At 41.1% G+C, this 26,949-nt stretch overlaps 1 protein-coding gene and 1 long non-coding RNA gene across 6 annotated transcripts in view; one reads left to right on the top strand and one right to left on the bottom strand.

The window, feature by feature from the left end:
• Positions 1–25,969, top strand: part of DENND2C (DENN domain containing 2C) — a 91,111-nt gene extending 65,142 nt beyond the window's left edge. For 3 of the 5 annotated variants that reach the window (XM_045478730.1, XM_045478731.1, XM_045478732.1), the window contains 12 exons: positions 653–840; positions 3,859–3,968; positions 5,925–5,994; positions 6,579–6,656; positions 7,255–7,395; positions 8,022–8,170; positions 8,884–9,061; positions 14,773–14,814; positions 15,713–15,818; positions 21,839–22,078; positions 22,318–22,404; positions 24,087–25,969. In XM_045478730.1, the coding sequence (XP_045334686.1) occupies positions 653–840; positions 3,859–3,968; positions 5,925–5,994; positions 6,579–6,656; positions 7,255–7,395; positions 8,022–8,170; positions 8,884–9,061; positions 14,773–14,814; positions 15,713–15,818; positions 21,839–22,078; positions 22,318–22,404; positions 24,087–24,118 (1,421 nt within the window). In that variant the 3' untranslated portion in view covers positions 24,119–25,969. Of the gene's footprint in view, positions 1–652; positions 841–3,858; positions 3,969–5,924; positions 5,995–6,578; positions 6,657–7,254; positions 7,396–8,021; positions 8,171–8,883; positions 9,062–14,772; positions 14,815–15,712; positions 15,819–21,838; positions 22,079–22,317; positions 22,443–24,086 lie in introns of those variants that run through there. The other 2 variants (XM_045478733.1, XM_045478734.1) reach the window with 2 other exon arrangements.
• On the bottom strand, positions 25,926–26,810 carry LOC123598496. The gene is made up of 2 exons (XR_006712650.1): positions 26,400–26,810; positions 25,926–26,305 (listed from the first exon to the last, which is right to left on the bottom strand). It is a non-coding gene; the product is annotated as an uncharacterized LOC123598496 (long non-coding RNA).
• Positions 26,811–26,949: the final 139 nt, after the last annotated feature.

The raw sequence follows: 26,949 nt of genomic DNA, 5'->3' as shown, positions 1-26,949 counted from the left end.
TAAATAAACTTTTAAAAAACTTAAAAAAAAAAAAACCTAAAAGCAACCTTATCTTGACAATAGTTACATCTTCCGGGTCCTGGAAGACCCTGCCTTTAGCATCCGGAAATTCCTTAGAAACTCACTTCATCTCTATCCCCCCTCCCTCCACACACTCAAAAGTATATAATCAGTCTCTCCTCACAACCCCAGTGCAGCTCTTTCTGCCCACGGGTCCTGTGCCCATGCTATAATAAAACCTCATTTTTGCACCAAAAACGTCTCAAGAGTTCTTTCTCAGTCGTTTACTCACGAACCCCGCTTCATAATTTCATCACCAGCCAGTGGCATCTGTTGTCAGGCCAGTGCTTTCACCTGACGTTTTCCACGTATCCTGGTGTTACGCCGCGGAAGATGGGAGAGCACAGAATATGTGTTGGGACGCACCTAGAGTATCGGTTGGGACACCGCGGGCTCCTGGGCGCTTGTGAGACTCTGTACTTGTTCCCCAAGTATGTCATAGCCCTCCCAGGGCTGTGTGGCAGACGTCGGTTAGTCAGCACTCCGTGAGCAATGACTGGGTGAAGATTAGTCCATATGGGTCATGACCTCTGGGTGCTGGAGGGAAGATGGGGCTACAAAGGAAAAACAGTGCTCCCTGATGTCATTGCAGACCGCCACAAGCGCTTAGCCCAGCTCCAGCAGTCTTCCAAGAGGAATCCTCACTACCAGACCTTAGAGAGGGATCTTATTGAATTACAGGAGCAGCAGCTCTTTGAACTTTTTGTGGTGGTGTCCCTCCAGAAGAAGCCATCGGAAATAAGCTACATTCCCCAGGTCATACAGCAGTTCCCTGGCAAGGTAGGTGCAGGGAGACCAAGAGGCGTCCAGGAGTGTTCTCGTGTCTCTGTGTTTTATCTCCGCTCTTCTTTCTATTGTGATCTCAAGCAGCTTTTACTAATACTATACCTTTTGTAGGATCTGGTAAGTGACTCTGGTGACGTCTCACGTCTGGCCTGAGCTGCAAACAAAGGCAAAATCTTATTATCCAAATTGTCTATTTATTTATTTATTTTTGCTCTGCTGTTTACTAAGTGCCCTTTAGCAAGTTGCAAAACCTCAGTTTTCTCATTCTTTTTTTTTTTAATGTTTGTTTATTTTTGACAGAGAGACAGAGCATGAGCGGGGGAGGGGCAGAGAGAGGGGGAGACACAGAATCTGAAGCAGGGTCCAGGCTCTGAGCTGTCAGCACAGAGTCCGACGCAGGGCTCGAACTCACAGACCGTGAGATCATGACCTGAGCCGAAGTAGGACGCTCAACCGACTGAGCCACCCAGGCGCCCCTCAGTTTTCTCATTCTTGATGAGGGGAACAGTAAATACGACAGAACAGGGTAGCAGTTTAGAGCATGGACTCTTAAGCCAACTCTCTGCACTTGCCACTAATTAGCACTGTGACTTTGAGCAGTTACTTAACTGCTCTGTGCCTTGGTTTCTTCATTTGTAAAATGGAGGTAATCATAATAATGTCTATCCCGTTGAGTTGCAGTGAGGATTAAATGAGCTGTATAAGGCACTTAGAATAGTGTCTAGCATATAGTCAGCACTATAGAATGCTATCCATTATTAGTGAGGGTTTAATAAGATAATGTATTTAAAGTGCTTAACACAGTCCCTGGCACATAGTAAGCACTTCATAAATGGTAGCTATTATTAACAAATATTATTTGATTTTCTCTGTCTTATGCCTGAGAGGGCATAACATTAAAAAGCAAACAGAAACCCCACACTGTAGGTTGAGAGAGAAACCACAGAAGAAAACAAAAAGTTTTATAGTTTATTTTTTTTTCTATTTAATTTTTCCTGCTTTTTGAACAACGGGTCCACAGTTTCATCTTGCAACTGTGCTCTGCAAATTATGTAATGAGCCTTGGTAAGGCGTGATCCCTTTAAATAGGGAATCTCCTCACTCTCCATCTTAATACTTGGACCATGTCTCTTATTTAAGTTATCTGCTCAGCTGCTTTAGGACTTGAGATTTAAACCCCCACTTATGTGTTTCACCAAAAAAAGCTAGTGGAGCACAACTGTACTGGAATGGAATCTAAGAGACATTTCCTGCATAAGTTCTCATTAGAAAAAAAAAAGTGCTAGGGCACCCGGGTGCCTCAGTTGGTTAAGCGTTTAACTTTGGCTCAGGTCATGATCTCGTGATTTGTGGGTTTGAGCCTCGCATTGGGCTCTGCACTGGCAGTGCGGAACCTGCTTGGGATTCCCTCTCTCCCTCTCTTTCTCCGCCCCTCCTCCGCTTGCTCTCTCTCTCTCTCTCTCTCTCTCAGAAAAAAATAACCTTAAAAAAAAAAAGTGGTCAACAACATTCCTACTGTAAACAAAACTGTTTAATTTCTTATAAAATTCTTCAGTGTAGCCTGAGAGCCACAGTGTCACAACACTGAACCATGGAAGTCTAAAATGATGTAATGCAGATAGTCTTGAAGAGTCCAATTTCCCATAAAGAGAAGCTTAATTTTTTTTTCCGATTTTTCAATCAGTGTTACCTTTGCAGAAATCTCGAGGTTGAACATTGTTTTTCAACAAAGCCTGAATCAACGGGCTCAGAGCCAGATAAGGACCCAGCTGAGTCTGGCAGGGATTGAAGGATGTTTCTAAGCAAATTACTTAGCATCCTTGTGCATTAGGCTCCCATAAGTTAAGGAGGGAGAGAGCTGAACCAAGTCTCTCTTGATTGCGTTGTGGAAAACCGTAAATGAAGACGATTCCGAGTCATTTAACAATGTAAAAATAATAGAAGGTGAGACAACTGAACTTTTGTTAGAATGCTTTTCCGTTTCTGAAGAGCTAAATGAATGTCTAGGTGACTCAGAATGGCTGCATGTTTTGTTTCAGAAATTAAATTAAAGGATTAATTTGTATTAGTTACATGAGGGTACTATGGCTATAATAGACTTATTTTCTGTTTGTTTGCATACTAATTTTTAAATGTCTTTTGGTTTTACTAAATTTAGATTGTTCTTTTAAGTATGATACCAGACTTGCACACAAAGGACTTCCACGCTAAAATTTTACAGGAAGTTGCAAACTAGTAATTAGTTAGCAAAGATTATATGCTAAAGGAAATGATTATATATGGGATAGATTCTAAAAATAGTATCTTTTCTTTTTTTTTCTTTTTTTTTTTTTAATTTTTTAACGTTTATTTATTTTTGAGACAGAGAGAGACAGAGCATGAACGGAGGAGGGGCAGAGAGAGAGGGAGACACAGAATCTGAAACAGGCTCCAGGCTCTGAGCTGTCAGCACAGAGCCCGACGTGGGACTCGAACTCACGAACCGTGAGATCATGACCTGAGCCGAAGTCGGACACTTAACCGACTGAGCCACCCAGGCGCCCCAAAATAGTATCTTTTCTAAATAACATTCAAAACACCTTTGACTATTGATCAGAGAGTGTCTGGCACTAACTGGGCTTTTGCTATCAGTGTGCTATAGAATAGGTTTTTATTTTATGTCCCATGATTTATTAAAATATTGGGCTTCCACTAGTATGTGAATCCTGAATTACGATTCTACCTCTAGACTAGAAACTATTTTCAGTCACTCCTCTTACATCAGATTATAGGATCTCCACAAGTAACCATTTCTATGTCAAAATAGGATTCTTTATTCTTAGTAACCGTGTTCTCAGTGTATCTTCAGTGATTACTGGCCTTGGCCTTCCTGTCGTGTGAAACAACACAACACTGTGCTGAGATGACTACTTAGGCTTATCAGAGACCTCTTTTCCCATGACTAGGCTGTTTTGTATATATAGTCTCTGCTTACGTAGAGTATTAGTCACCTATAAATGTTCCGTTTTTCAGGGTGATCATGGCTTTAAGCAGTCCAAAGACACTGAAGAGAGGCTCAAAGTTATTCCCAAGTTTTGTTTTCCTGACTCAAAAGACTGGGTGCCAACCTCAGAACTCAAGAGGTAAATGGGTTCCTTAATCTGATTTCTCATTTTTGGAACTGCAAAAATAGAATCAGAATGTTTGAGAAATGGGTAGAGCCAGCAGTTAAAGCTATGTGGACACTGTAGCAGGTCAAGGATGCAGTGGGAGGAAAGGAAGAAACAGAATTAGAACATTTCCTATGTGAGTTCAAAAAAGAAAAACATGGAGTAGTTTCAGTGTCAAAGGGAAAACGAGTTTGAGAAGCTCTGCAGTTGGCCAGTTCTGCGGGGGGAACAGTTCCGTTTTATATACAATCAGAAATGCCACCAAGTGGACAGAAAAGGAAAAAGGACTTGGGCTTAGGGACCCTACTTAGGAGGTAAAACAGTGGTGTCTGCACCTTGTTTCTCCTTCAAGTTGACAGAAGCCACAGCCCAGATTGTACGTTCCCCTGCGAAACTTGTACAAAGGGAGGATCCAGATTGGGAGGTGTGAGCATTATTGAGAAGGGAAGATAAGGAATTTCTTCCTGGTATCTCGAGGGAACTGTGTTCAATTAATAAACAGTTATCCTCCCTGAATCCTGCTTGTAAGTAGATAACTGCTCAGTTCAGAACTGTAATTATTGACCGTGCTATTTAGGCCGAAAAGTGTGATTCTGGAACCGTGTCACATGCAGATAACCTGCTGGAGGAGAGCCTCGGCTGTTGCCTAAGTAGCTGCTCTGCCTTTCTGCCTCACCTTGCCTCCAGTCTGAGCTGCTGTCTCGCCTAACCAGTTTGGCCTGATGGCCACTCTCCTCTCTGAACCATCAATCCTGATGGTCTTAAGCTGTCAGGTGCACTGCTAACTGCACAAGCAGCTTCTTTCATAATGGCCTGGCCGCTCCATAGCTGGCTTTTCTGCCCAATGAGTTATATGGGTTTTTTTTTTTTTCCTGGAACATTTGGGAAATACAGAGGAATAAATAAAGAGTGGAAGTTATAAGTCACTGGCATTCTGGCACTCAGAGATAATAACTAAATGTGTTGGCATATTCCCTTTCAATCTTTGTTTTTGGCCATATATAGATGTATGTATTCACTGCTCAAATTTGGATTTCTTTCATTATTAGTGAATTTCTTTCTTGGTCTTCTTTTTATAAACTATGCAGATCTTTTTTTTAATGTTTTTTTGAGAGAGAGAGAGAGAGCACTCAAGAATGGGGGTGGGTAGAGAAAGAGGGGGAAAGAGGATTTGAAGTGGGCTCTATGCTGACAGCAGAGAGCCCGATGTGGGGCTCGAACTCACAAACTGTGAGATCACGACCTGATCTGAAGTCTGAGGTTTAACTGAGTCACCCAGGTGCCCCTCTCTGCAAATCTTTTGCTTATGTTTCCGGTGAGGAGCTGATAATTTTCCTAGCAACTTTTATAGTTAAGGATATAACCCTTTGCCAGTCACTGTTCCATAGGACCTCTCGGAACTAAATAGAAGAATCTGGAAGGGAAAAATACCTTTCCTAAATGTTAGACTCTATCAGATATTCACTAAAAGGAAAATAGGCTTGATTAATAGCTAGACTGGGTAAATAAGAAAGTAAAAGGCAGTGGCATCAGAAGGTCATCCTGTACTTTCTCTCTCACACATACAGTGTCAGGCAAGATATTCTCAGGCCTGGACATTCTTCCTCAGGAGGAGGGTGGCTTGCAATAAATGTGGTATTAATGCCTCCTCTTACATCACAAAATGACTGCTGTTGGACACTAATTTTAAATTGTTTGTTCTGGGGCGCCGGGGTGGCTAAGTTGGTTAAGTGTCTGACTTCAGCTCAGGTCGTGATCTCACAGTTTGTGAGTTCGAGCCCCACGTCGGGCTCTGCACTGTGTGGAGCCTGCATGGGATTCTCTCTCTCCCCCCTACTCTAAACAAACAAACTTAAAAAAATAGTTTGTTCCATGAAGAATGTAATAATTAGTTGTTTAGATCTCACCTATCGACTATTTTTTTTTCAGTGAAACATTCTCCTTTGTCTTAACTGGTGAAGATGGGAGCCGCTGGTTTGGTTACTGTAAGAAGCTGTTGGTAAGTACCAGGCTTGTTCTACAGGTAGGGCTGGGCAATAGAGTCCTCAGTAGAGTCCAGGGACACCTGGCTGGCTCAGTCGGAAGAGTGTGCAACTCTCCATCTGGAAGTCATGAATTCGAGCCCCATGCTGGGTGTAGAGGTTACTAAAAAAAAAGAAACAAACAAAAAGAGAAACAATAGAATCAGAATCACCCATGGATTAAAGAAGCTGCATTAGCTTTAACTAGTAAGAGCGAGGTTGGAGTTAGCAACGAGTGTCCCAGAATAAGAAGGGTATGGACTTCTATTACTTGTGTGTTTGTAATAGATGAAGAAACCAATGACAGAGTGGTTAAATATCAGCCTGGGTCTATTCAAGGGATGGCGTGAATTAAGCCATTCGCGGGAGCTCTGAGTTACTTGCTTCTTGTTTAGATGCTGCCACTAAACCTGGAATAAATCATGCTATCATTTTTTTTTTAGCATTTTCCCATCTAGCCTTGGTTCCTACTCTGTACTAAAGAGTACTAAGAGAGTATTCATAGTTCAAATTAACAAAGACTTGTGCCGCGTCATTTTTGCTTTGATGTGTTTTGTTTTAGCCAGAAGGCAAAGGGAAGCGACTCCCTGAGGTGTACTGCATGGTTAGCCGCCTGGGCTGCTTCAACCTTTTTTCCAAGGTGAGTGCAGAATGAGCCCTGGGAAAGGTGCTGTGCTTCCTGGGCTCCGAGTACGTGTTGTTTCTGATGATTTCACTGGGCTACGTCTTGTGACACGGACTCTAGCATACTACTTTAGGAAGCGTTCTCAGTAGTAGATTAGAGCCACAAGTTTGAAGGTTTACATTCGTCTAGACCAGACTATGTTTACATTTGTCTAGTTTACCGGAGTCACTATGTTGTTGCGTCATCTCATTTTGATCTGCCAAACCTCCCAGCTTCAAGGAGAACGTAGCCTGAAGCTTACCTTGCCTCGTGAGTCTTTCCCAGACCCCAAACTGCAAGATATCATGGTTGGTGTCCCCTTCTCTGCCCCTACCATAGGGAGGTGGAAAGGAGCTCCTCTTCTAAAAATGAGTGGATTGATTTGAGTAACTTTTCTTGGAGATATAAAGATACCCCCAAGAGATACGAGGCCTTTAATGAACTTTTTTTCATTGCGGAAGCTTATCTGTCTTAAAATCTGTTGGTGTAATTTTCAAGCTTGTGCACCAAGTTTGGTAGTTCCTTATGTGTTTGAACTGAGTCCCTAATAAAGTAACATACGTTGCACGTGCAGATTCTGGATGAAGTGGAGAAGAGAAGGGAAATGTCTCCAGCCCTGGTTTACCCATTCATGCGAAGTGTCATGGAAGCTCCCTTCCCAGCTCCTGGACGCACCATCACAGTTAAGAGCTACCTCCCTGGGGCTGGCGATGGGGTAAGTTAGCTCATGTTGAAAAGGCTTGATAACCACCAAAAAGCAGGCCTTACACTAATAGGCAGAATTTCCAGAAGCCTCAGGGCATAGATTTCCCTTTTCCATAAACTGTGCAGAATGTGTTTTAGTACCAAAAATCACTGGTGAAATGGCCAGTTGTGAGACATTGTGAGTTAGTCCAGTTGTGAGATAGTCGAGCCGTCTAGGAGCTAGAGGTTTTCTGCCTTTTGTAGACTGAGCCCTGTTTGTAACAATAGCAGTGTGATAAATGATGATTATACATGCTATTGTCTGGTAAAATAAAAGGTTTTACCAGAAACTTACAGCGTGAAAAGAAGTTATTAGGGGGCACTGGCTGGTCCAGTCAATAGAGCACGTGACTCTTGAACTCAAGGTTATGATTTTGAGCCCCATGTTGGGTATAGAGATTATTTTAAAAAAATAAAATCCTTAAAAAAAATAATTAGGTGTTAGGTCTTGGGAGTAGTTGTAGACAGCTTCACAAACTCTGTAGCAAAACCTTTTTCCTGAATTTCCCCTGTAAAAGAATGACAGGATCCATTAATGGTGTCATTATAGATTGTTTTCCAACCTGAACTCCCCTGATTTGAATTCTTTCATTTCAGTCTATTGAACTCTGCCGACCACTGGATTCCCGACTAGAACATGTTGACTTTGAATGTCTCTTTAAGTGCCTGAGTGTGTGCAATCTCATCCGGGTCTGTGCCTCCCTCCTTTTGGAACGGAGGGTAATCTTTGTTGCCAACAGCCTAAGGTGAGAAATTTGTAAAATATGTCACTTCCTACTGGTATTTCACTTGCTTTCACTATTTTAAAATTTGGGCATTTACAAAAACCGTAGGATCTCAGTTACCTAATGCCATAGTGACGTGGATAATTCCAAATGGTCAGTAATCCAGAGCTATTTTGCATTAGGCTATAGCTGTCACTTTGGGATTGCAGTGAATTTATCTTTCTAAATGTGTTTTACTTAAACCGTTGTTAAAGGTTCATACTGCTGGAATGAATAAGTCATGGGATAAAAGGTACACCATAGGGAATATCGTCCATGATACTGTAATGCTAAGGTGACAGGTGGTTGCAACACTTGTGAGCATAGTATAATGTGGAGAGAGTTGGAGTCACTATGTTTACACCCGAAACCAGTGTCACATTGGTGACACCTGAAACTAAGGTAACATCAGTATAGCGTGTCAACTATACTCAAACAAGAAATTAGTTGCCATTCCTTTATCTAAGTACACATTAACTTTGAGCAATATAAATTGTGGGGAAAAGCTGGTTAAGACTAAAACTTTTCTGTGAATTAAGTTAAAAATGTAAACAAAATGTCAAAAATTAATGAGTCCTCACAGAATCGCTCATCTGTGATCACTAACCGGTGTCAGGTAATTCTGTAACATCCTATCTGAACCATTCTCCACGTGTTGAGTGTGTCACACCGTTTCTGCTTTCTTCTCTGGCCAGCACCCTGTCAAAATGTGGCCATGCTGTGGTTGCCACACTGTATCCATTCACCTGGCAGCATACCTACATCCCAGTCCTACCAGCATCTATGATCGACATCGTGTGCTCACCCACTCCGTTCCTTATTGGAATCCTGTCTTGCTCCTTACCGCAGCTCCAGGACCTCCCCATTGAAGAGGTGAGATGGGAGAAATAGTACCTGTGGAAAAGACAGGGCACTGACAAATGAAAACAGGTTGCCTTCAAGAGTGTTGGAGTCGTCATTCGTATTAAAAGACAATATTCATATACTATGCCATCCTATTTTTGTATCTTTTTATTAAAGTGAGAAAAATTCCATAGTGCACATGAATCCAAAGTTGTGGTGGTGCCATGGGCTCGTTCTTGTGTTATTCTGAAGGGCAGGTCTTTTTGTTTGTTTTAAGTCAAACACAAGAGCTACTCTGGGTTAACTTAAAAAGTTGTTTTAAGGGGCGCCTGGGTGGTTCAGTCGGTTGAGCGTCCGGCTTCGGCTCAGGTCACGATCTCATGGTTGGTGAGTTCGAGCCCCGCGTCGGGCCCTGTGCTGACAGCTCAGAGCCTGGAGCCTGCTGTGGATTCTGTGTCTCTCTCTCTGCCCCTCCCCTGCTCGTGCTCTTCCCTATCTCTCGAAAGTAAATAAACATTAAAAAAAAATTAAAAAAATTGTTTTAAATATAACACACATATAGAGAAGTGTGGTCAAAACAAAATGAATTATCACAAAGTGAATGCTTACGTAAGCCACATTGGAATGGAATGGAAACATCACAGCGGTGGAGACAATGCCACCAACACCTTGAAAAGTCTCGCATCAGGCCACCTTCTGTCACTGTTCCCTTCCCACACCCATGAAAGGTAACCACTGTCTTGACCGTTATGGTGTTCATTTACCTGTTTTTCTTTATAGTTTTACATCCTACCCATTTATTCCTAAACAGTATAGTTCAGCTTTGTCTGGTTTTAAGCTTGTTATAAATGGACTCATGTGCAGTGTATAGACATATATTTTATCTGGCTTCTTTTTTTTTGTAGCCAAATATATTACTTTTTATTATAATTACTTCTTTTTTTTAACTTTATTTTTTATTTTTTTTTAATTTACATCCAAATTAGCATATAGTGAAGCAATGATTTCAGGAGTAGATTCCTTAGTGCCCCTTACCCATTTAGCCCATTCCCCCTCCCACAACCCCTCCAGTAACCCTGTTTGTTCTCCATATTTATGAGTCTCTTCTGTTTTGTCCCCCTCCCTGTTTTTATATTATTTTTGTTTCCCTTCCCTTATGTTCATCTGTTTTGTCTCTTAAAGTCTTCATATGAGTGAAGTCATATGATTTTTGTCTTTCTCTGAGTGACTAATATCACTTAGCATAATACCCTCCAGTTCCATCCACGTAGTTGCAAATGGCAAGATTTCATTCTTTTTGATTGCCGAGTAATACTCCAAGTAATACTTCTTCTTTATCCATTCATCCATTGATGGACATCTGGGCTCTTTCCATACTTTGGCTATTGTTGATAGTGCTGCTATAAACATGGGGGTGCATGTGTCCCTTCAAAACAGCACACCTGTATCCTTTGGTTAAATACCTAGTAGTGCAATTGCTGAGTCGTAGGGTAGTTCTATTTTTAGTTCTTTGAGGAACCTCCATACTGTTTTCAAGAGTGGCTTCACCACCTTCCATTCCCACCAACAATGCAAAAGAGATCCTCTTTCTCCACATCCTCGCCAACATCTGTCGTTGCCTGAGTTGTTTATGTTAGCCATTCTGACAGGTGTGAGGTGGTATCTCATTGTGGTTTTGATTTGTATTCCCCTGATGATGAGTGATGTTGAGCATTTTTTCATGCGTCGGTTGGCCATCTGGATGTCTTGTTATCTGGCTTCTTTTGGTTAACCTTGTGTCTGTAGGATTCATCCCTGTGGATGAGTTTAACAGCTGTTCCATCATTCTAATTGTGCGTATTATTCCATTGTGTGAATACCCATCCTACAGTTGATGGACTTTTGAGTTGTTTCCAGTTTAGGGCTACTACAAATAATGCTGCTATAAATATTCATGTGCATGACCTTCGGTCCATATGTGCATGCAATTCTAGGGTATATACTTGGAAATGGAATTGCTGGGTCATGGATAAGCATATCTTCAACTTAAGTAAATAAGATCAAACTGTTTTCCAAAGTAGCTGTGCCAAGTTAAACCCCCTCCACCAATGTATGAGAGTTCCTGTTGTTCCATATCCTCCTGACACTTCTTATCATCAGTTTGTATGATGTAGCCTATCTGGTGAATGTGGAGTGGTATTCTCATTGAGGTTTAATTTGCATTCCTTGATTACTGTTGGGGGTATGCATCTTTATTGGCCATGTGAATATCATCTGTTATAAAATTCATTGTCTATCTTTCTACTGGATTGTTTACCCTCACTGATTTGTAAGAGGTATTTTTATATTCTGGGTATCAGCCTCTTTGTGGCATGCCTTTTTATTCTCTAAAATGATGTTTCTAATGCACAAAAGTTCTTAATTTTAATATGGTCATAATTATTGGTCTTTTCCTTTTATGGTTAGTGTGCGGTGCTATCTCCTCTTCCCTTCCCTTCCCTTCCCTTCCCTTCCCTTCCCTTCCCTTCCCTCCTCTCCTCTCCTCTCCTCTCCTCTCCCCTTCCCCCCCTCCCCTCCCCTCATCTCATCTGCACTGACAACAGCGTCTGACGTGGGGCTGGAACCCATAAGAGCTGTGAGATCATGACCTGAGCCAAAGTCGGAGGCTTAACTGACTGAACCACCCAGGTGTCCCTTTGCCTTTAGTTTTTAATTTTTTTGTATATGATAGGAGGTAAGGATCTTTTTTTTTTTTAATATGGACAGTGAACTATACTAGTACTAGTATATTAGGAAGTATATTGAAGTCCTCAAAAAATTTAAAATAGAACTACCATGTGATCCAGCAATCCCACTTCCAGGCATATATCCAATAAAAATTAAATCACTCTCTTGAAAAGATACGTGCACCCTCATGTTGAAGAGGAAAACCACTGTTTTCCATAGTGGTTGTACCAATTTGTGTTCATATCAACAGTACACAAGGGTTCCTCTTTCTCCAGCATTTATCTTTTGTCTTTTTGATAATAGCCTTTCTAACAGAGATGAGGTGATGTCTCAATGTGGTTTTGAGTTGCATTTCCTTAATGATCAGTGATGCTGAGCACCTTTTTATGGGCCTCTTGGCCAGTTTGCATGTCTTTGGGAAAAATGTCTATTCAGTTCCTCTGCTCATTTGTTTTTTTAAAGTAAACTCTACACCCAACATGGGGCTCAAACTCATGACCCCAGGATCAAGAGTCACATGCTGTACCATCTGAGCTGGCCACATGACCCTCTTCTGCTCATTTTTAATAGGATTATTTGGTGTTTGTTTCAGTTTTTGGTCATTGTTGGGTTTTGTTTTGTTTTGTTTTTTGCTATTGAGTTGTATGAATTCTTTATGTATTTTGGATATTAACCTTTTATCAGATATATAATTTGCAAATATTTTCTCCCACTTCGTAGGTTTCCTTTTCATTTTATTGATTTTTTCCTCTGCTGTGCAGCTTTTAGTTTAATATGCCTCTACTCGTTTATTTCTCGCTTTTGTTACCTTTGCTTTTGGTGTCAAATCCAAAAAATTCATTGACCAAACCAGTGTCAAGATGCTTACCCTTTATGGTTTCAGGTCTTAACATTCAAGTCTTTACTCCAATTTGAGTTGATATTTTTTTAAGTTTATTTATTTTGGGTTGGGGGAGGGGGTGCAGAGAGAGAGGGAAAGAGAATCTCAAGCAGGCTCTGTACTGTCAGCGCAGAGCCCAGCATGGGGCTTGAACTCACAAACTGTGAGAGCATGACCTGAGTCAAAATCAAGAGTCAGACACTTAACCACTGAGCCACCCAGGCACCGCATTTTGAGTTGATTTTTATGTATAATATAAGATAGAGTCCAGTTTCTCTTTTTTGCATGTGGCTGTTTTTCCCGACACCATTTATTGAAGAGACTGTCATTTCCCCATTGCATATTCTTGCTTCCTTTTACTGTAAACTGACTATGCGTGAGTTTATTTCTGGACTCTGTTCTGTCCCATTGATCTATGTGCGTTTTTATGCCAGTACCATACTGTTTTGATTACTGTAACTTTGTGACCTGGTTTGAAATCAGGACGTGTGATGCCTCCAGCTTTGTTATTTCTCAAGATTGCTTTGGCTATTCAGGGAACTTGGAGTCCCATAGGAGCTTTAGGATTATTTGTTCTATTTCTATGATGAATGCCACTGGAATTTTGACAGGGATTGCATTGAATCTGTGCATTGCTTGGGGTAGTATGAACATTTTAATAATATATATTCTTTTCATCTATGAGCACAGAATATCTTTCCACACACTTGTGTTCTTCAGTTTCTTTCGTCAATTCTTACCATTTTCAGTGTACAGATCTTTCACTTCCTTGGCTAAATTTATTCCTAATTATTCTTTTTTTTTTTTTTTTTCCAACGTTTATTTATTTTTGGGACAGAGAGAGACAGAGCATGAACGGGGGAGGGGCAGAGAGAGAGGGAGACACAGAATCGGAAACAGGCTCCAGGCTCTGAGCCGTCAGCCCAGAGCCCGACGCGGGGCTCGAACTCACGGACCGCGAGATCGTGACCTGGCTGAAGTCGGACGCTTAACCGACTGCGCCACCCAGGCGCCCCACCTAATTATTCTTTTTGATGCAGTTGAAAATGGGATTGGTGGTGTTCTTAATTTCTTTTTCAGATAGTCCATTGTTAGTGTATAGAAACACAGCTGATTTTTGTACTAACCTTTTTTTTTTTTTAACTTTTAATTGTGGAAAATTTCAAACATAGTAAAAGTAAACAAAAGGTTAAAATAACTCCAATTACCCTACTTCAGCACTTACCAACTCATGGGGCCATCTTTACCCTTACCCACTCCTCTCTCCCATAATATTTTGAAGCATATCCTGATATAATTTCGCTGTTAAATATTACAATATAAATCTCTATAACACAAGGACATTTTAAACATAATCACAATACCATTATCACACCTAAAAAATTTAATAACAATTCTTTTAATGTTAATACAATCCAGTGTTCATCTCTCCATTTCATAAATGTTTAGTAGTTTGTTTGCATCACTCCCAAATAAAGTCCACTATTGTATTTGCTCAGTATGGTTTGTCACTTTTAATGTATAGATGTGCCTGCCATCATTCTTTTTTAAATGTTTATTTATTTTTGAGAGAGGGTATGCGTACATGCATGACCAGAGAAGGGGCAGAGAGAGAGGGAGAGAGAGAATCCCAAGCAGGTTCTGCAGTGTCAGCACAGAGCCCTACACGGGGCTCAATCCCATGAACTTCAAGATCATGACCCAGGCCAGAGTCAAGAGTCAGACGCTTAACTGTCTAAGCCATCTAGGCACCCAAGATGAGTTAACTTTTAAATGGGCTACAACTTGGGGCGCCTGGGTGGCTCAGTCGATTGAGCATCTGACTTCAGCTCAGGTCATGATCTCACCACTTGTGGGTTCGAGCCCTGCGTCTGGCTCTGTGCTGACAGCTCAGAACCTGGAGCCTGCTTCGTATTCTGTGTCCCGTTCTCTCTGCCCCTCCCTAGCTCATGCTCTGACACTCTCTCTCTCTCTCTCTCTCAAGAATAAATAAAACATTAAAAAAAATTTAAATGGGCTACAACTTGAACTTGATTTTGTTTAAAACTATTTCCATTGCTTGAAAGAATCAAACACTCTTCCTGATCTAGCAGTGGCTAATGTATGTCTCTGTGAATGTCTCTGGTTTAACTTACCTAGCTCCTTTATCCCATAGGTGCTGATAGTTGATCTCTGTGCAGACAAGTTCTTACAGGAGGTAAGTAACAAATGAGGTTATTACATAATATTTGGGGATAATTGGACAGAAAATATGTGAAAGTACTTAGAGAAGATGACTCAGGCAAGACTTTTAGTTCCTACACATACTGACACTGTGGCCAATCATACAAGATTGACCTGAAAAATTGGGTTAGGTTTATAGCTGTCTCTCCCAAAGAAGGAAGGAGGAAAAGATTAAATGTCATTCTCAAAAGAGGTAACCCTCCTTTGACATCCAGATGGGCTGATGTATAAGGATCTAATTTCATTGAAAGTAACAAGCATCCAACGTTGATTATGTCTAGATACTGTGAGAATCTAAAGGTAAGACGCAGTTTGAGCCCCTCAGACCTTATGATCTAAAAATGAGAAGGGGGAGTGGACATATGTATAAAGTTTTAGAAATGGTGTAATAGAGATTTCCACACGGTACAGTAGGGGCCAAAAAGAAAAAAAGTGGTCATTTATTCTGGGTCTTGAAAGTGGAAGGGAGAGTTAGCAAAGCCTGCTTAGGGCAACACTCTGTAGCCTGTAGATAAGTGTGTGAGCACTCAGCACAGGGTAAGAAAGGATGTTTCCTGAGACTTTGTCTCTTTTCAAAGCGTTTGAAACACTGTTTATTTGTGGATGATCTTTGTAATACAGTGTAAGACTTGTAGATGAGAGATATTTGATGGAAAGTTACCAGAAAATGTCGTAAATATATATATATTTAAAGACAGCTATGTATACCATAAACATCCTGAATTCTGCTGAATGTAGGGAAAGAAGGTTCAGACTGAGTCTTTAGCCAAAATCTATACAAAGTCACCGGTGAAATTTTGGGGATTTAACTGGTATATGTTTGAGATTTTCTCTCTCAAAGGTCCTGAAAAATCTCAATTTCGTCCCTTAAGGTATCTGATGAGGGTGAAATTCTACCTCCTAAACTCCAAGCTGCCTTGATGCAGATTTTGGAAGAACGAAATGAAATCTTGGCTCAGGAGCAGAATTTTTCACAAGGTATGAGATAAATGGTCGAAGACTCAAAGTCAAGGTGGTAAATACTTACTGAATGCCCAGCACCCTACTAAAGAATGTACAAAAGTATCAGATTGCCTGTGATCTGGAAAGCTTATAATCAGCTTCCTTGCTGACCCTCAGATGTACTGGTCCCCTTCGGTTTCAGTACTTTTTTTTTTTTTTAATTTTTTTAACGTTTATTTATTTTTGAGACAGAGAGAGACAGAGCATGAACAGGGGAGGGTCAGAGAGAGGGAGACACAGAATCTGAAACAGGCTACAGGCTCCGAGCTGTCAGCACAGAGCCCGACACGGGGCTCAAACCCATGGACCACGAGATCATGACCTGAGCCGAAGTCGGCCGCTTAACTGACTGAGCCACCCAGGCGCCCCTGGTTTCAGTACTTTTACACTTGCTCTGTTCCATTCATAGAATGCTGTTCTCTAGATAATACACATGGCTCAAGCTCTTGTTTCCCCACAGGTCCATGCTCAGATGTCACTTTCTCAGTGAGGCCTTTCCTGACTGTCCTTTTTATTTATTTTTAATGTTTTATTTATTTTTGAGAGACAGCGTGCAGGCAGGGGAGGAGAGGGAGAGAGAGAGGGAGACAGAGGATCCGCAGTGCACTCTGGGCTCAAAACAAGCCGATGTGACGCTAGAACTCACGAACCCCTGAGCCAAAGCCAGAAGGTCAACCGACTGAGCCACCTAGGCGCCCCCTGACTGTCCTTTTAAAAACTGTACCCACTCCTTCAAGGCTCCCTATCCTTCTCCCTGACCTTAGTTTTCCCCAGGGCTTTTATCACCATCTGATGTACTAGAAATGTAAGGTCCATGAGAGCAGCAACAGTCTGTTTTGCTTTATCTCCAGTACTTGAAACAATAGTCAGCAAGTAGGTACTCGATAAATATTTGTTGAATAAATGGGCGAACAATATTTACTGAGTGGCTTACTGTGTCCCAGGCATTGTGCTTCACACTTAGCATACATCTTATTCCATCCTTGTAATGTCCTTATGAAGCAGGTATCATTATTTCATCCCCATTTTACAGACGAGAAAACTAAGGCTGTTTACTGATGGAGAATATGAAGGGAGGAGCAGATTATTATTTAATTATTTAATTATTATTTAATTATTTAGAGAAATAATTAAAAGTTCAATTTTGAATATTGAGATACCTACTGGATATTCAGTACACAGCAGACATTCAACTAGAGATATCAAGTAGACTTTTAAAAAAATATTTATTTATTTATTTATTGAGAGAGAAAGGGAGAGAGAGAGAGCATGAGCAAGGGAGGGGCAGAGAGAGAGGGGAACAGAGGATCTGTTCATTGATAGCAGCGAGCCCAAGGTGGGGCTCGAACTCACCAACCATGAGATCATGACCTGAGCCGAAGTCAGACTCTCAATCGACTGAGCTCTGGGTGCCCCCAAGTAGGCATTTATATACATGAATTTGGGATTCAGATTTGAACTGAATTTGCTATTTTAAAGCTGTAGGACCAAATGAGATAACCCCCTATAGAGTGAGTATAGATAGAAAATAACAGATTTAAGGATTGAGCCCTTTGGATTGGCTGGGAATGTCGTGGTCAGATTTCTGATGTTTGGCAGCAGGGAAGAGGAGCATCCAGCGCAGGGAAACTACAAGAGCAGCTAGTGAAGGAGGAGAAAAAACCCAGAGGAGTAATATTATAGAAACTGAGTGAAGAGTGTATTTCACAAGGAAAGTAAACAGTGTGTCGAATGCTACGAAGAGGCCAAGTAAGATGAAGACTGAGGTTTGACCGGCAGATCAGACAATGGAAAGGGCTTAGAGACCTTGGTAGAGGCAGATGCAGTGAGATGGTGAGAAGGAAGCTAGACTGAGGAAGGTTCAAGAGAGAATTGGAATGGCATTCAGCTTTTTGTAAAATTTCTTTTTTAATGTTTATTTATTTTTGAGAGAGAGAGACAGAGTGTGAGCGGGGGGAGGGGCAGACACAGGGAGACACAGAATCCGAAGCAGGCTGCAGGCTCCCAGCTGTCAGCACAGAGCCCGATGCGGGGCTCGAACCCACCAACCATGAGATCCTGACCTGAGCTGAAGTTGGACGCTTAACCAACTGAGCCACCGAGGCGCCTCAGCTTTTTGTAAAATTTTAATGGAATTAGAAAGGGCCAAGAATAGTTAAGACACTCCTGTAAAAGAACAACATTGAAGGGGCTGCCCCCACAAAACACCGATTAATCAGAAAGTCACAGTAATTAAGATCATTCGGTTTTGGTTCAGAAATAAACAGAACAAGGGAAAGAAAGAACAGAAACTGCGTAAGCATAAGGAAACTTAATTTGTGTCAGTACCAACATTGCCTATTAGCAGGAAAAGAATGAACCATTCAGTAAACAATACTAGGGCAACTGGTTTTCCATATGAAAAGAAATGAATATGATCCATACCTCAGTCTGTACCTAAAACTAAGTCTGATGAATTAAAGATTTAAATGTTAAAAGTGAAGGGGGGCCTGGGTGGCTTAGTGCAATTCTTGATCTCAGGGTCGTGAGTTCAGGCCCCACATTGGGCACTGAGCCTACTTAAAAAGAAATTGTAAATGTTAAAAGTAAAACATTAAATGTCTACAGAAGAATAGAAGAAAATATTTTAGGGGGCACCTGGGTGGCTCAGTCGGTTGAGCATCTGACTCTTGGTTTCAGCTCATGATCTCATGGGTTTGTGATCGGAGCCCCATATTGGGCTCTGCGCAGTCAGCATAGAGCCTGCTTGGGGTTTCTCTCCCTTTGCCCCTCCCCAACTTGTGTGCACGCACATTCTCTCTCAAAAAAATAAATAAACATTAAAAAATAATTTATGTTTTGGGACAGTAGTGGATTTCTTAAATGTGGCACAAAGAGCAGGAACCATAAAGTAAAAGGTTGATTAATTTGACACATAAATTGTTTAAATCTGTTCATTAAGGGTCACCATGGAAAAGAAATGTAAAACAAGCTACAAACTAGGTGAAGCTATTTTCAACAAATATAACTAATAAAGGAATAGTATTCAGAACTTATTTTTAAGAATTCCTACAATTTGGGGCTCCTGGTTAAGCATCTGCCTTTAGCTCAGGTCATGATCTTGCCGTCCATGAGTTCAAGCCCCAAGTCAGGTTCTGTGCTGACAGCTCAGAGCCTGGAGCCTGCTTCAGAGTCTGTGTCTCCCTCTCTTTCCACCCCTCTCCCACTCACACTCTGTCTCTCAAAAATAAAGAAACATTTTAAAAAATAAAATTAAAGAAAAATATAAATAAAAAAATAAAAATTCCTATAATTCAGTAGTTAAAAGATGAACAACTTGGGGTGCCTGGCTGGCTCAAGTTAATAGAGTGTGTGACTCTTGATCTCAGGGTCATGAGTTCAGGCCCCACATTGGGTGTAGGGATTACTTAAATATAAAATCTTAAAAAAAAAAAAAAAAAGATGTACAACACAATAGAAAAATGGGGGAAACATATGAACAGTCATTTCATAGAAGAGGAAACGTGAAAAGCCAATAAATATATGAAGAGGTGTACACCCTCATCAAAATCAGGGAAATGTAAATTAAAACCACAGTGAGATACCATTTTATACCCACCATATTGGCAAAAGTTAAAAAGTCTGACAATATCAGGCATTGAGGAGAATGTGTAAATTACTTCAGCTGCTTTGGAAAAACAATTTGTCATCATTTAGTAAAATTAAAGGTGTATATATTCTGGGGCACCTCGGTGGCTCAGTTGGTTAAGTGTCTGACTTTGGCTCAGGTCACGATCTCACGGTCTGTGGGTTTGAGCCCCGCGTTAGGCTCTGTGCTGACAGCTCAGAGCCCGGAGCCTGCTTCAGATTCTGTGACTCCCTCTCTCTCTGCCCCTCCCCTTGCTCATGCGTGCACGCTCTCCCTCTCTCTCTCAAAAATAGACTTAAAAAAAATTTTTTTTTAAGGTGTATATATCCTATAACCTGACAATTCAACTTTAAGATATATACCCTAGAGAAACTCTTAAACCTGATAATTAGGAAACAAGTAAATAGTCTTCACAGCAGCATTATATGTGATAGCAAAACTGTTCATTGACAGGAGAATGTTGCCTTAAGAAAAGCGTCTTACAAACATCTGTTTTACATAAGGTTCAAAGACATACAGAAACCTAAAAATATGTTGTTGGGTTGCCTATGTGTATAGAGAAACTGTAATCTCAGGTTAAGGGAATGATAAATATAAAATCGCAGAGAATCGTCGCCCTCTATTGGAGAGTAGGGGAAGAACATTTCAGAGAGGGCATCACAGGGAGCTTCAGAGACAACCCTTGATCTGATCTATTTTAAACTTTGGGGTGGGTACTGGTGTGTTCATTTCACTCTTGACCTTATGAAATATTTATACATGTAAAAGAATGTACAAAGAATATACACTAAAACAAACAAATAATTGAAGATAAGTTATAGAAATGCATAATTTTTAGAACAAAGGGAATTAGATTAAGAAAGGGTGCAACAGGTGTAAACAACTCTTGAAAAGTTTTGCTGTAAAGTGGAAGAGAAATGGGACAGTAACTGGAAGGGGTGGGAGACTGGGGCACAGGTGTTGACAATAAAAGCAGTGATGGATCATGGATTCTCAGCTACAGAAGCAAAGAGATGAGAAGGATGTCTGTTGAACAAAATATTTTAAAAATGTACTTTATAATCAATGTAATGCCAGAAGAGACATTAGTGGTCACCTCATCAGCCACCTCATTGTACAGATATGGAAAGAGAGGCTGTGGGGCGGGGGGGTGCAGGTGTAAAGCAACTTGCCTCCCATTATACTGCTGCTTCATGGTAGAACTCTGACCAAACCTAGGCCCGATTCCCAGCCCAGCACGGAGCTAATGGAAAGAGCAAGAGATATCATGAAGGGGGAAAAAAATACTACTAGATATGGAAGAAAAAGGAGGAGTTTAAGTTGAATCTGAGGTTTGAGCCTGGAACCTGAAAGGCAATATATTTCATGTTACAGTGCTTAAGAATTACCTGACTTGGGAGTCTGGCAACTTCTCCCTATAATAGATGAGATGACCCTGGAGAATGTCTTTGTTTTGAGCCTCATTACCCTCAGCTGTAAAAAGGAAATAATACCTGGACCACTGTATCATTACACTTACAAAAGCTCTAAATACAGTGCTTGACATATCTTAAGCACTCAAATTATTCTGGAATAATAATGGTTATAGTATGAAACGGGAAAGTTGAGAGAGAAACTGATTTGGTGGAAAAATAGAATGAATTTGATTTTGAACATGTGTATTTTACCAATTTCTCAAAAGGACCTGATCTGACTTTTAGACAGATAGAATTTAAGTGGTAATGGGACAACCAAATGATGATTACCCATCATGGTAATGATAGGTAGGTAACCTGAGTTCTGGTGACATATCAGGGCTACAGATGTAAGGTTGAGAATTATCAACATGGAAAGCCAGCTCTATCTCTATGCCAGTTAGCTCTTTAAGGGTGGGAATGCTGAAGAGAGGTGGTCTGAGGACCATGCTTAGGGAGAGGAAGAAGAGGCAAGAGAAAAACAAATGCTTGGTCATAAAAGCAGGAGAGGGATCCAAAAAATCAGGAGGATATAAAGTTGTGGGAGGCAAGAGGAGGAATGAGGAGGGGATTCACATAAATGCAGCACAGAGTTTAAAGGAGAGACGAATAGCGAAGCAGATTAAATTTGGCTGGTTCTCACTGGTGGCCTTTGAAAGAGCAGTTACAGTGAGATCACGGATATGCAAGCCAGGCTGAAAGATGTAATAAGAGTATGTGTGGGAAGAAAATGAAACTAAAAATATAAGCCATTGACTTTTTGCAGGTCATGGAGTGTGCAAGAAAGCCAAGAATCGGGATTCTCGGTCCTTTGATCTAGGATTTCCTGTACATGACTTTCATAACCATTTCCCATAAACACAAAACTTAGGGTTTTTCTTTTCTTTCTTTCTTATTTTTCTTTCATTTTGCAGCAGACGTGACACTCAACTCTCTGGTGTCCGAGGCATTTGTGAGGTTTTTTGTGGAGCTGGTGGGACATTATTCTTTGAGCATGACTGTCACTGAGCGTGGGGAGCGTGTATTCCAAAGGGAACCATTCCGTAAATCCCACACCTCCCGAAGTGTACGCCACTTCCTGGATCTCTTCATGGAAACTCAGATGTTTGCAGGCTTCATCCAGGACCGAGAGCTTCGGAAAAGTGGGGTGAAAGGTCAGTTTCATCATAAAGTTATCCCTCTGTATTTAGTGAGCACTTGGAGCATTTGAAAATAATATAAACAAAAAATGGTATAAAGCCTAGGGCTCAAAACCTAGGTTGTTATTATGGAAAATATTCATCTTATAATTTTGTTTCAGCTATGGAATCACACTGGTAGAAAGCACAGAGGTTTATTTAAGTGATTTTCAGTAAGTATTGGAAAATTTCACCAACATGAGTTTTCCTTGTAGGTTTGTTTGAGGTCCGGGCCCTCCAGTATTTGGAAACAATTCCAGAGTCTGAGCCCAGTGGGATGAATAGAATTTTACGGAGTCTTGGTGAGTTGCTTTTTCTTTTTGGATAATGTGACTAAAAACAAAACAAAACAAAACAAAAAAAAACCTTTTTGCAGTAAGTATGCCTCATCACAAAAGCTTTATAAATCAAACCAACAATATGACCTCAAATACACTGAACATAAACCATGACTTAGTTCCAAAGTTTTTTGGAGAAAAGGAAGTGTTTCTCAGAGGTCAGAATTCTCCAGCAGAGTTGTCCTTGGGTCTGTTTTCCTCAGATAACATAAGAATTTGCATATCATGATTATTAATCTTTTCTAGGTCACATCACTGGGAGAATCTCATAAAAACTGTAGATCTTTTCCCCAGAAAAGTATGCTTAGAACATACAATTTTGGGGCGCCTGGGTGGCGCAGTCGGTTAAGCATCCGACTTCAGCCAGGTCACGATCTCGCCGTCCGTGAGTTCGAGCCCCGCGTCGGGCTCTGGGCTGATGGCTCAGAGCCTGGAGCCTGTTTCCGATTCTGTGTCTCCCTCTCTCTCTGCCCCTCCCCCGTTCATGCTCTGTCTCTCTCTGTTCCAAAAATAAATAAACGTTGAAAAAAAAAAAATTAAAAAAAAAAAAGAACATACAATTTTTAGGGGTGCCTGGGTGGCTCAGTCAGTTAAACATCCGACTTCAGCTCAGATCATGATCTCACAGTTGGTGGGTTTGAGCCCATGTAGGGCTCTGTGCTGACAGCTCAGAGCCTGGAGCCTGCTTTGGATTCTGTGTCTCCTCTCTCTCTGCTCCTCCCCCACTCAGGCTATGTCTCTCTCTGAAAAATAAAAAAATAACCATGAAAAAAAAGAACATACAATTTTTACATATAATTCTAGGGTATTCATGGACCCTCCTGAAGCCCATCCATGAACTTCAGATTTAAAACACCCAGTTTAGAGGGCATCTGAGGCAAAACAGGATTTCCTACAACTCTAATTTTACACTTCATAAAGAAAAACAGATGTTTATGATTTTTCAATTATAACTAACTTTTTATTATCCTTTGTGATATTGGAGAACAGTGATGTGGTACCCCAAAACAATGAAGAACCTACATTCCATGGTGTTTATATTGGTCTTTGAAATATGTACCCCCTGGTAACTAGACTTACCATAGGGATCATTTTATAATGTATAAAAATGTCAAATCACTATGATGTACACCTAAATCTAATAGGACATTGTATGTCATTTATACTTCAGTACAAAAAGAAAAATACATGCCCCTAATTAAAATTAGGCCTTATCCTTAACTAGCTGAGAGACCATGGACAAATTATACCTTGAGCTGTTATTTAATCTGTATACCATGAGGTTAGATCAAATCAGTGATTCTGAACTCTGACTACAATGTTTTAATCTCTGGAGAACTTAAATGAAAATTTCCTCCACGCTAGGCTCCAAGAAATCTCTGGGGATCAGGCCAAGTGATTTTAACCTATAGTCAAGGTTGAAAACCACTGGATTAGGTGATGTCTGAGTTCTCTTCTACCTCTATGATTAGACATTTGGGGTTGGCTAGTTGGTTTGTTTGGTAACCACATCCCCTGATAGCTTTGGATGGCGGCTTACTCCTGGGCTGTTCTAAATGACTAAATAGTTAATCCCTTTCCTGAAATAATGTACAACAAATAAAAATGAACTAATGAGAGTTCACTCTACTTTTTTCTCTCTTTAGGAAGTAAAATGAAATTTCTGCAGAAGAAATGAAATCTTTGATAGACTGTCTTCATCCTAAATAGAACAGAAAGTGCCAAAGAAAATATTTTTCCAAGAGTCAGGAGGCCCTGGAGTAGCCTACAAAATCCTGGAAAAGTTGAAAAGGTTACAAAGCAGGCCAGGTCCTTGGAGGAGGATTCTCCTGCTGCTGCTGTAGTAATCACTGGAGAGTTGTCGAGAGTAGTCTGGAACCAATGTTCTAATTACTCTGCCTCCATTCCCCACCCCCAACCCCTCCAGTAGCCTTTTCTATTGAATTCTTAGGCTCATTCTTTGTGTTATGTGCTTAGTCTGTGAAGGCATTTGTCTTTTACTAGGGAAGGATTTGGTGTTGCATTTTTAAAAACTGCTCAAAGAGGAGGGGCACCTGGCTCAAAAAAATAAATAAACGAACAGCTCAAAGATGAGCACGATAAGAGAAATTCTGAGTTTCGGGTACTGGGGAACATGATGGAAGTGCAGAATATGCCCTACACACGTAATTCTCATCGCTGAAATATCATGGCAGCTTTAAACCTATGGGCTGTTTGAGCTGAGGCAAGGAATATGCTCATTTCTGTAGCTCCAGCCTAACGTTCTGTTGACGGGATCGCACTTCTGTGGAAACCCTATTTATTAACACTGCTATTGAGGATCTCATACAAGTAGATACCTTGTGGCTTCTCCACATTGTGTGGCACGTGAGTAGCCTGTCAACATTAAACTTTGTAGAATTGGGACAGGAAAACATCCTTGCAAGGGCATGAGACTATCCCTCCCCCCTTTTTTAGTGTCTTCCGTGTGCCATGCATGATGGTACCTGTATGTCATCTTATTCAGTCTTCAAGTCAACTTCATGAGATACTTGCATCTCGCATTTTACTAATGAAGAAACTGGAATTCAAAGAGGTTGACTAACTTGCCCAGAGTTCTGCAGCAGAGCCAGAACTGAAGCCAGGACTATTCATTTGTGAACACAGAGAAAGTGGATTAGTCCTGCAGATGGAAATTTGAGCTCTGTGGGACCACAACTATCAAAAAAGTTCTCTTTGAAGCTCGAAGCCAACTCTCAGCTCTGAGAAGGGACTTCAAACTATAGGTGCCTAAAGGAGACTCATTTTTGGTTCCCCTACAATTGTTGGACTTTTTGCCCTAATTAAATTGGGACTCAAAACTGAACATTTCCTGGACATTCACCACATAATCACCCCGACTCTTAATATCTAAAATCGTAGTAGGAATTTATCAGTGATGGTGTGTTTTCAGTGATAAATGTTATAGATGTCCGTTTGTTTTTCTTCAATTCCTGCTGATGGGTTTAACTGGCATAAAAATATTTATTCCAACTTAACCAAACCTTACAAGTTGTATTATGATGCAGTTTATCGACTTGCACAGTATTGTCATTACAACCCATTCAGGTGCGCGTGAATGAATCTGAAGCAGATACCATTTAAGGCTGGTGCTATATAATTCTTATGGGCCTAAAAAATAGAACTGAGCCTGTATCTTTTGTAAAATGTTTATTAAGCAGCTAACCCCAGTGGGGCTCTTAGCAGACATCTCCCCATTTGCCACCCCAACCCTGAAGGAAAATCAGTAAATGGGAATTGTTTATAAAATAGGGGTAGGAGGTATTATGGTGGTGAACACTGACCGTCCCTCTGTGAGGAGACCTTTGTATCAGGGATTGAGGTCTTATTTTATCCCTGTGACCTGAAGCTACTTCCTTTTCTTAGGTCTGTTTTATTTTGTTTTTGTAAAGTATAACGAATTCTGGACATATTTGTAAAAACAGTTGCTCAAGATTGGTATAAAATGTTGTTTATAGATCTTTTAATGAATAAACAAAAATTCCATGGATCTCTGGAATTTTAAATAAAATTGCTTAAGATGTAAAGACCTTCTACACTACTTAAATCTATTACTAGCACATTTATCTGATGATAGTTCGAAAGACAATCCGAATCAATGCTAGACTAACCCGACTTAGTAACCGTGGCCAACATTTCCAGGCTCCTGGCAGACAAAGCCTGGGTCTGGATCGCACACACACAGGGCAGGGCATATAGTCCGACGACCTTATTTGGTATTGGCCTGCTTAGTCAAAGGGAGCTGGGAGACCAGGCCCAGAGACCGTGCTGCGACGGCAGCAGGAGTGGTTGGAAGGCAATGAGCACAATTCTATTTCCGGACACCCTAAAGGCAAAATGATTGGATTTTACAGACGTCCTGAAGGCAAAATGACGCGATTTTGTTGAATCTGGATTTGGTGGGCAATCATTAATCTCACCTTGGAGGTTCCTTTTGTTACGAAGACCCTTAAGCTTCGCAGCATTAACTGGAGACTGGCGCCAACTTCCAGAATCTGTGAAATAACTGCATTTATCCAATGCAAGGGCTCTCAGGGGCCGAGAATGAAAAATAGTGGGCGGGTACAGCAAGGAGCTCAGGGACAGAGAAAGACTGCCACAAAGAGAAAAGTTTAAGGGTTGAAGGAGGGAAGTTAGGGGAACAAGCCGAGTGGGAAACCAGTGTCTCTCTCTCCCCGCCAAATCCCACTGCCAGTTCCCTCCAAAAGTTTTAAGGCATTCCCCCGCCTAGATATCAGAGTCCTGCCGGCAACAATAGACCTAACTCCCCTCCAAATTGCTCCCAGTCGGAGGCCAAAATGGGGGGCACGCTGGGGGACAGGAAATTGAGGAGTTCCTCTGATTCTGGGAAATCGCAACGTGATGTCACGTCCGGCCAAAAAAAAATGGCCGGGCAATTCCCAACGCCTGGGCGAGGCGCCTTCAGAGTTGACAACTAAGTATGCGCTGGAGCCAATGCGCAGGCGACGT

This window comes from Leopardus geoffroyi, chromosome C1, assembly GCF_018350155.1.
Source record: "Leopardus geoffroyi isolate Oge1 chromosome C1, O.geoffroyi_Oge1_pat1.0, whole genome shotgun sequence".
NCBI lineage: Eukaryota > Metazoa > Chordata > Mammalia > Carnivora > Felidae > Leopardus > Leopardus geoffroyi.
Note: the sequence above shows the minus strand (reverse complement) of the source record. Positions and strands in the feature narration are given on the sequence as shown.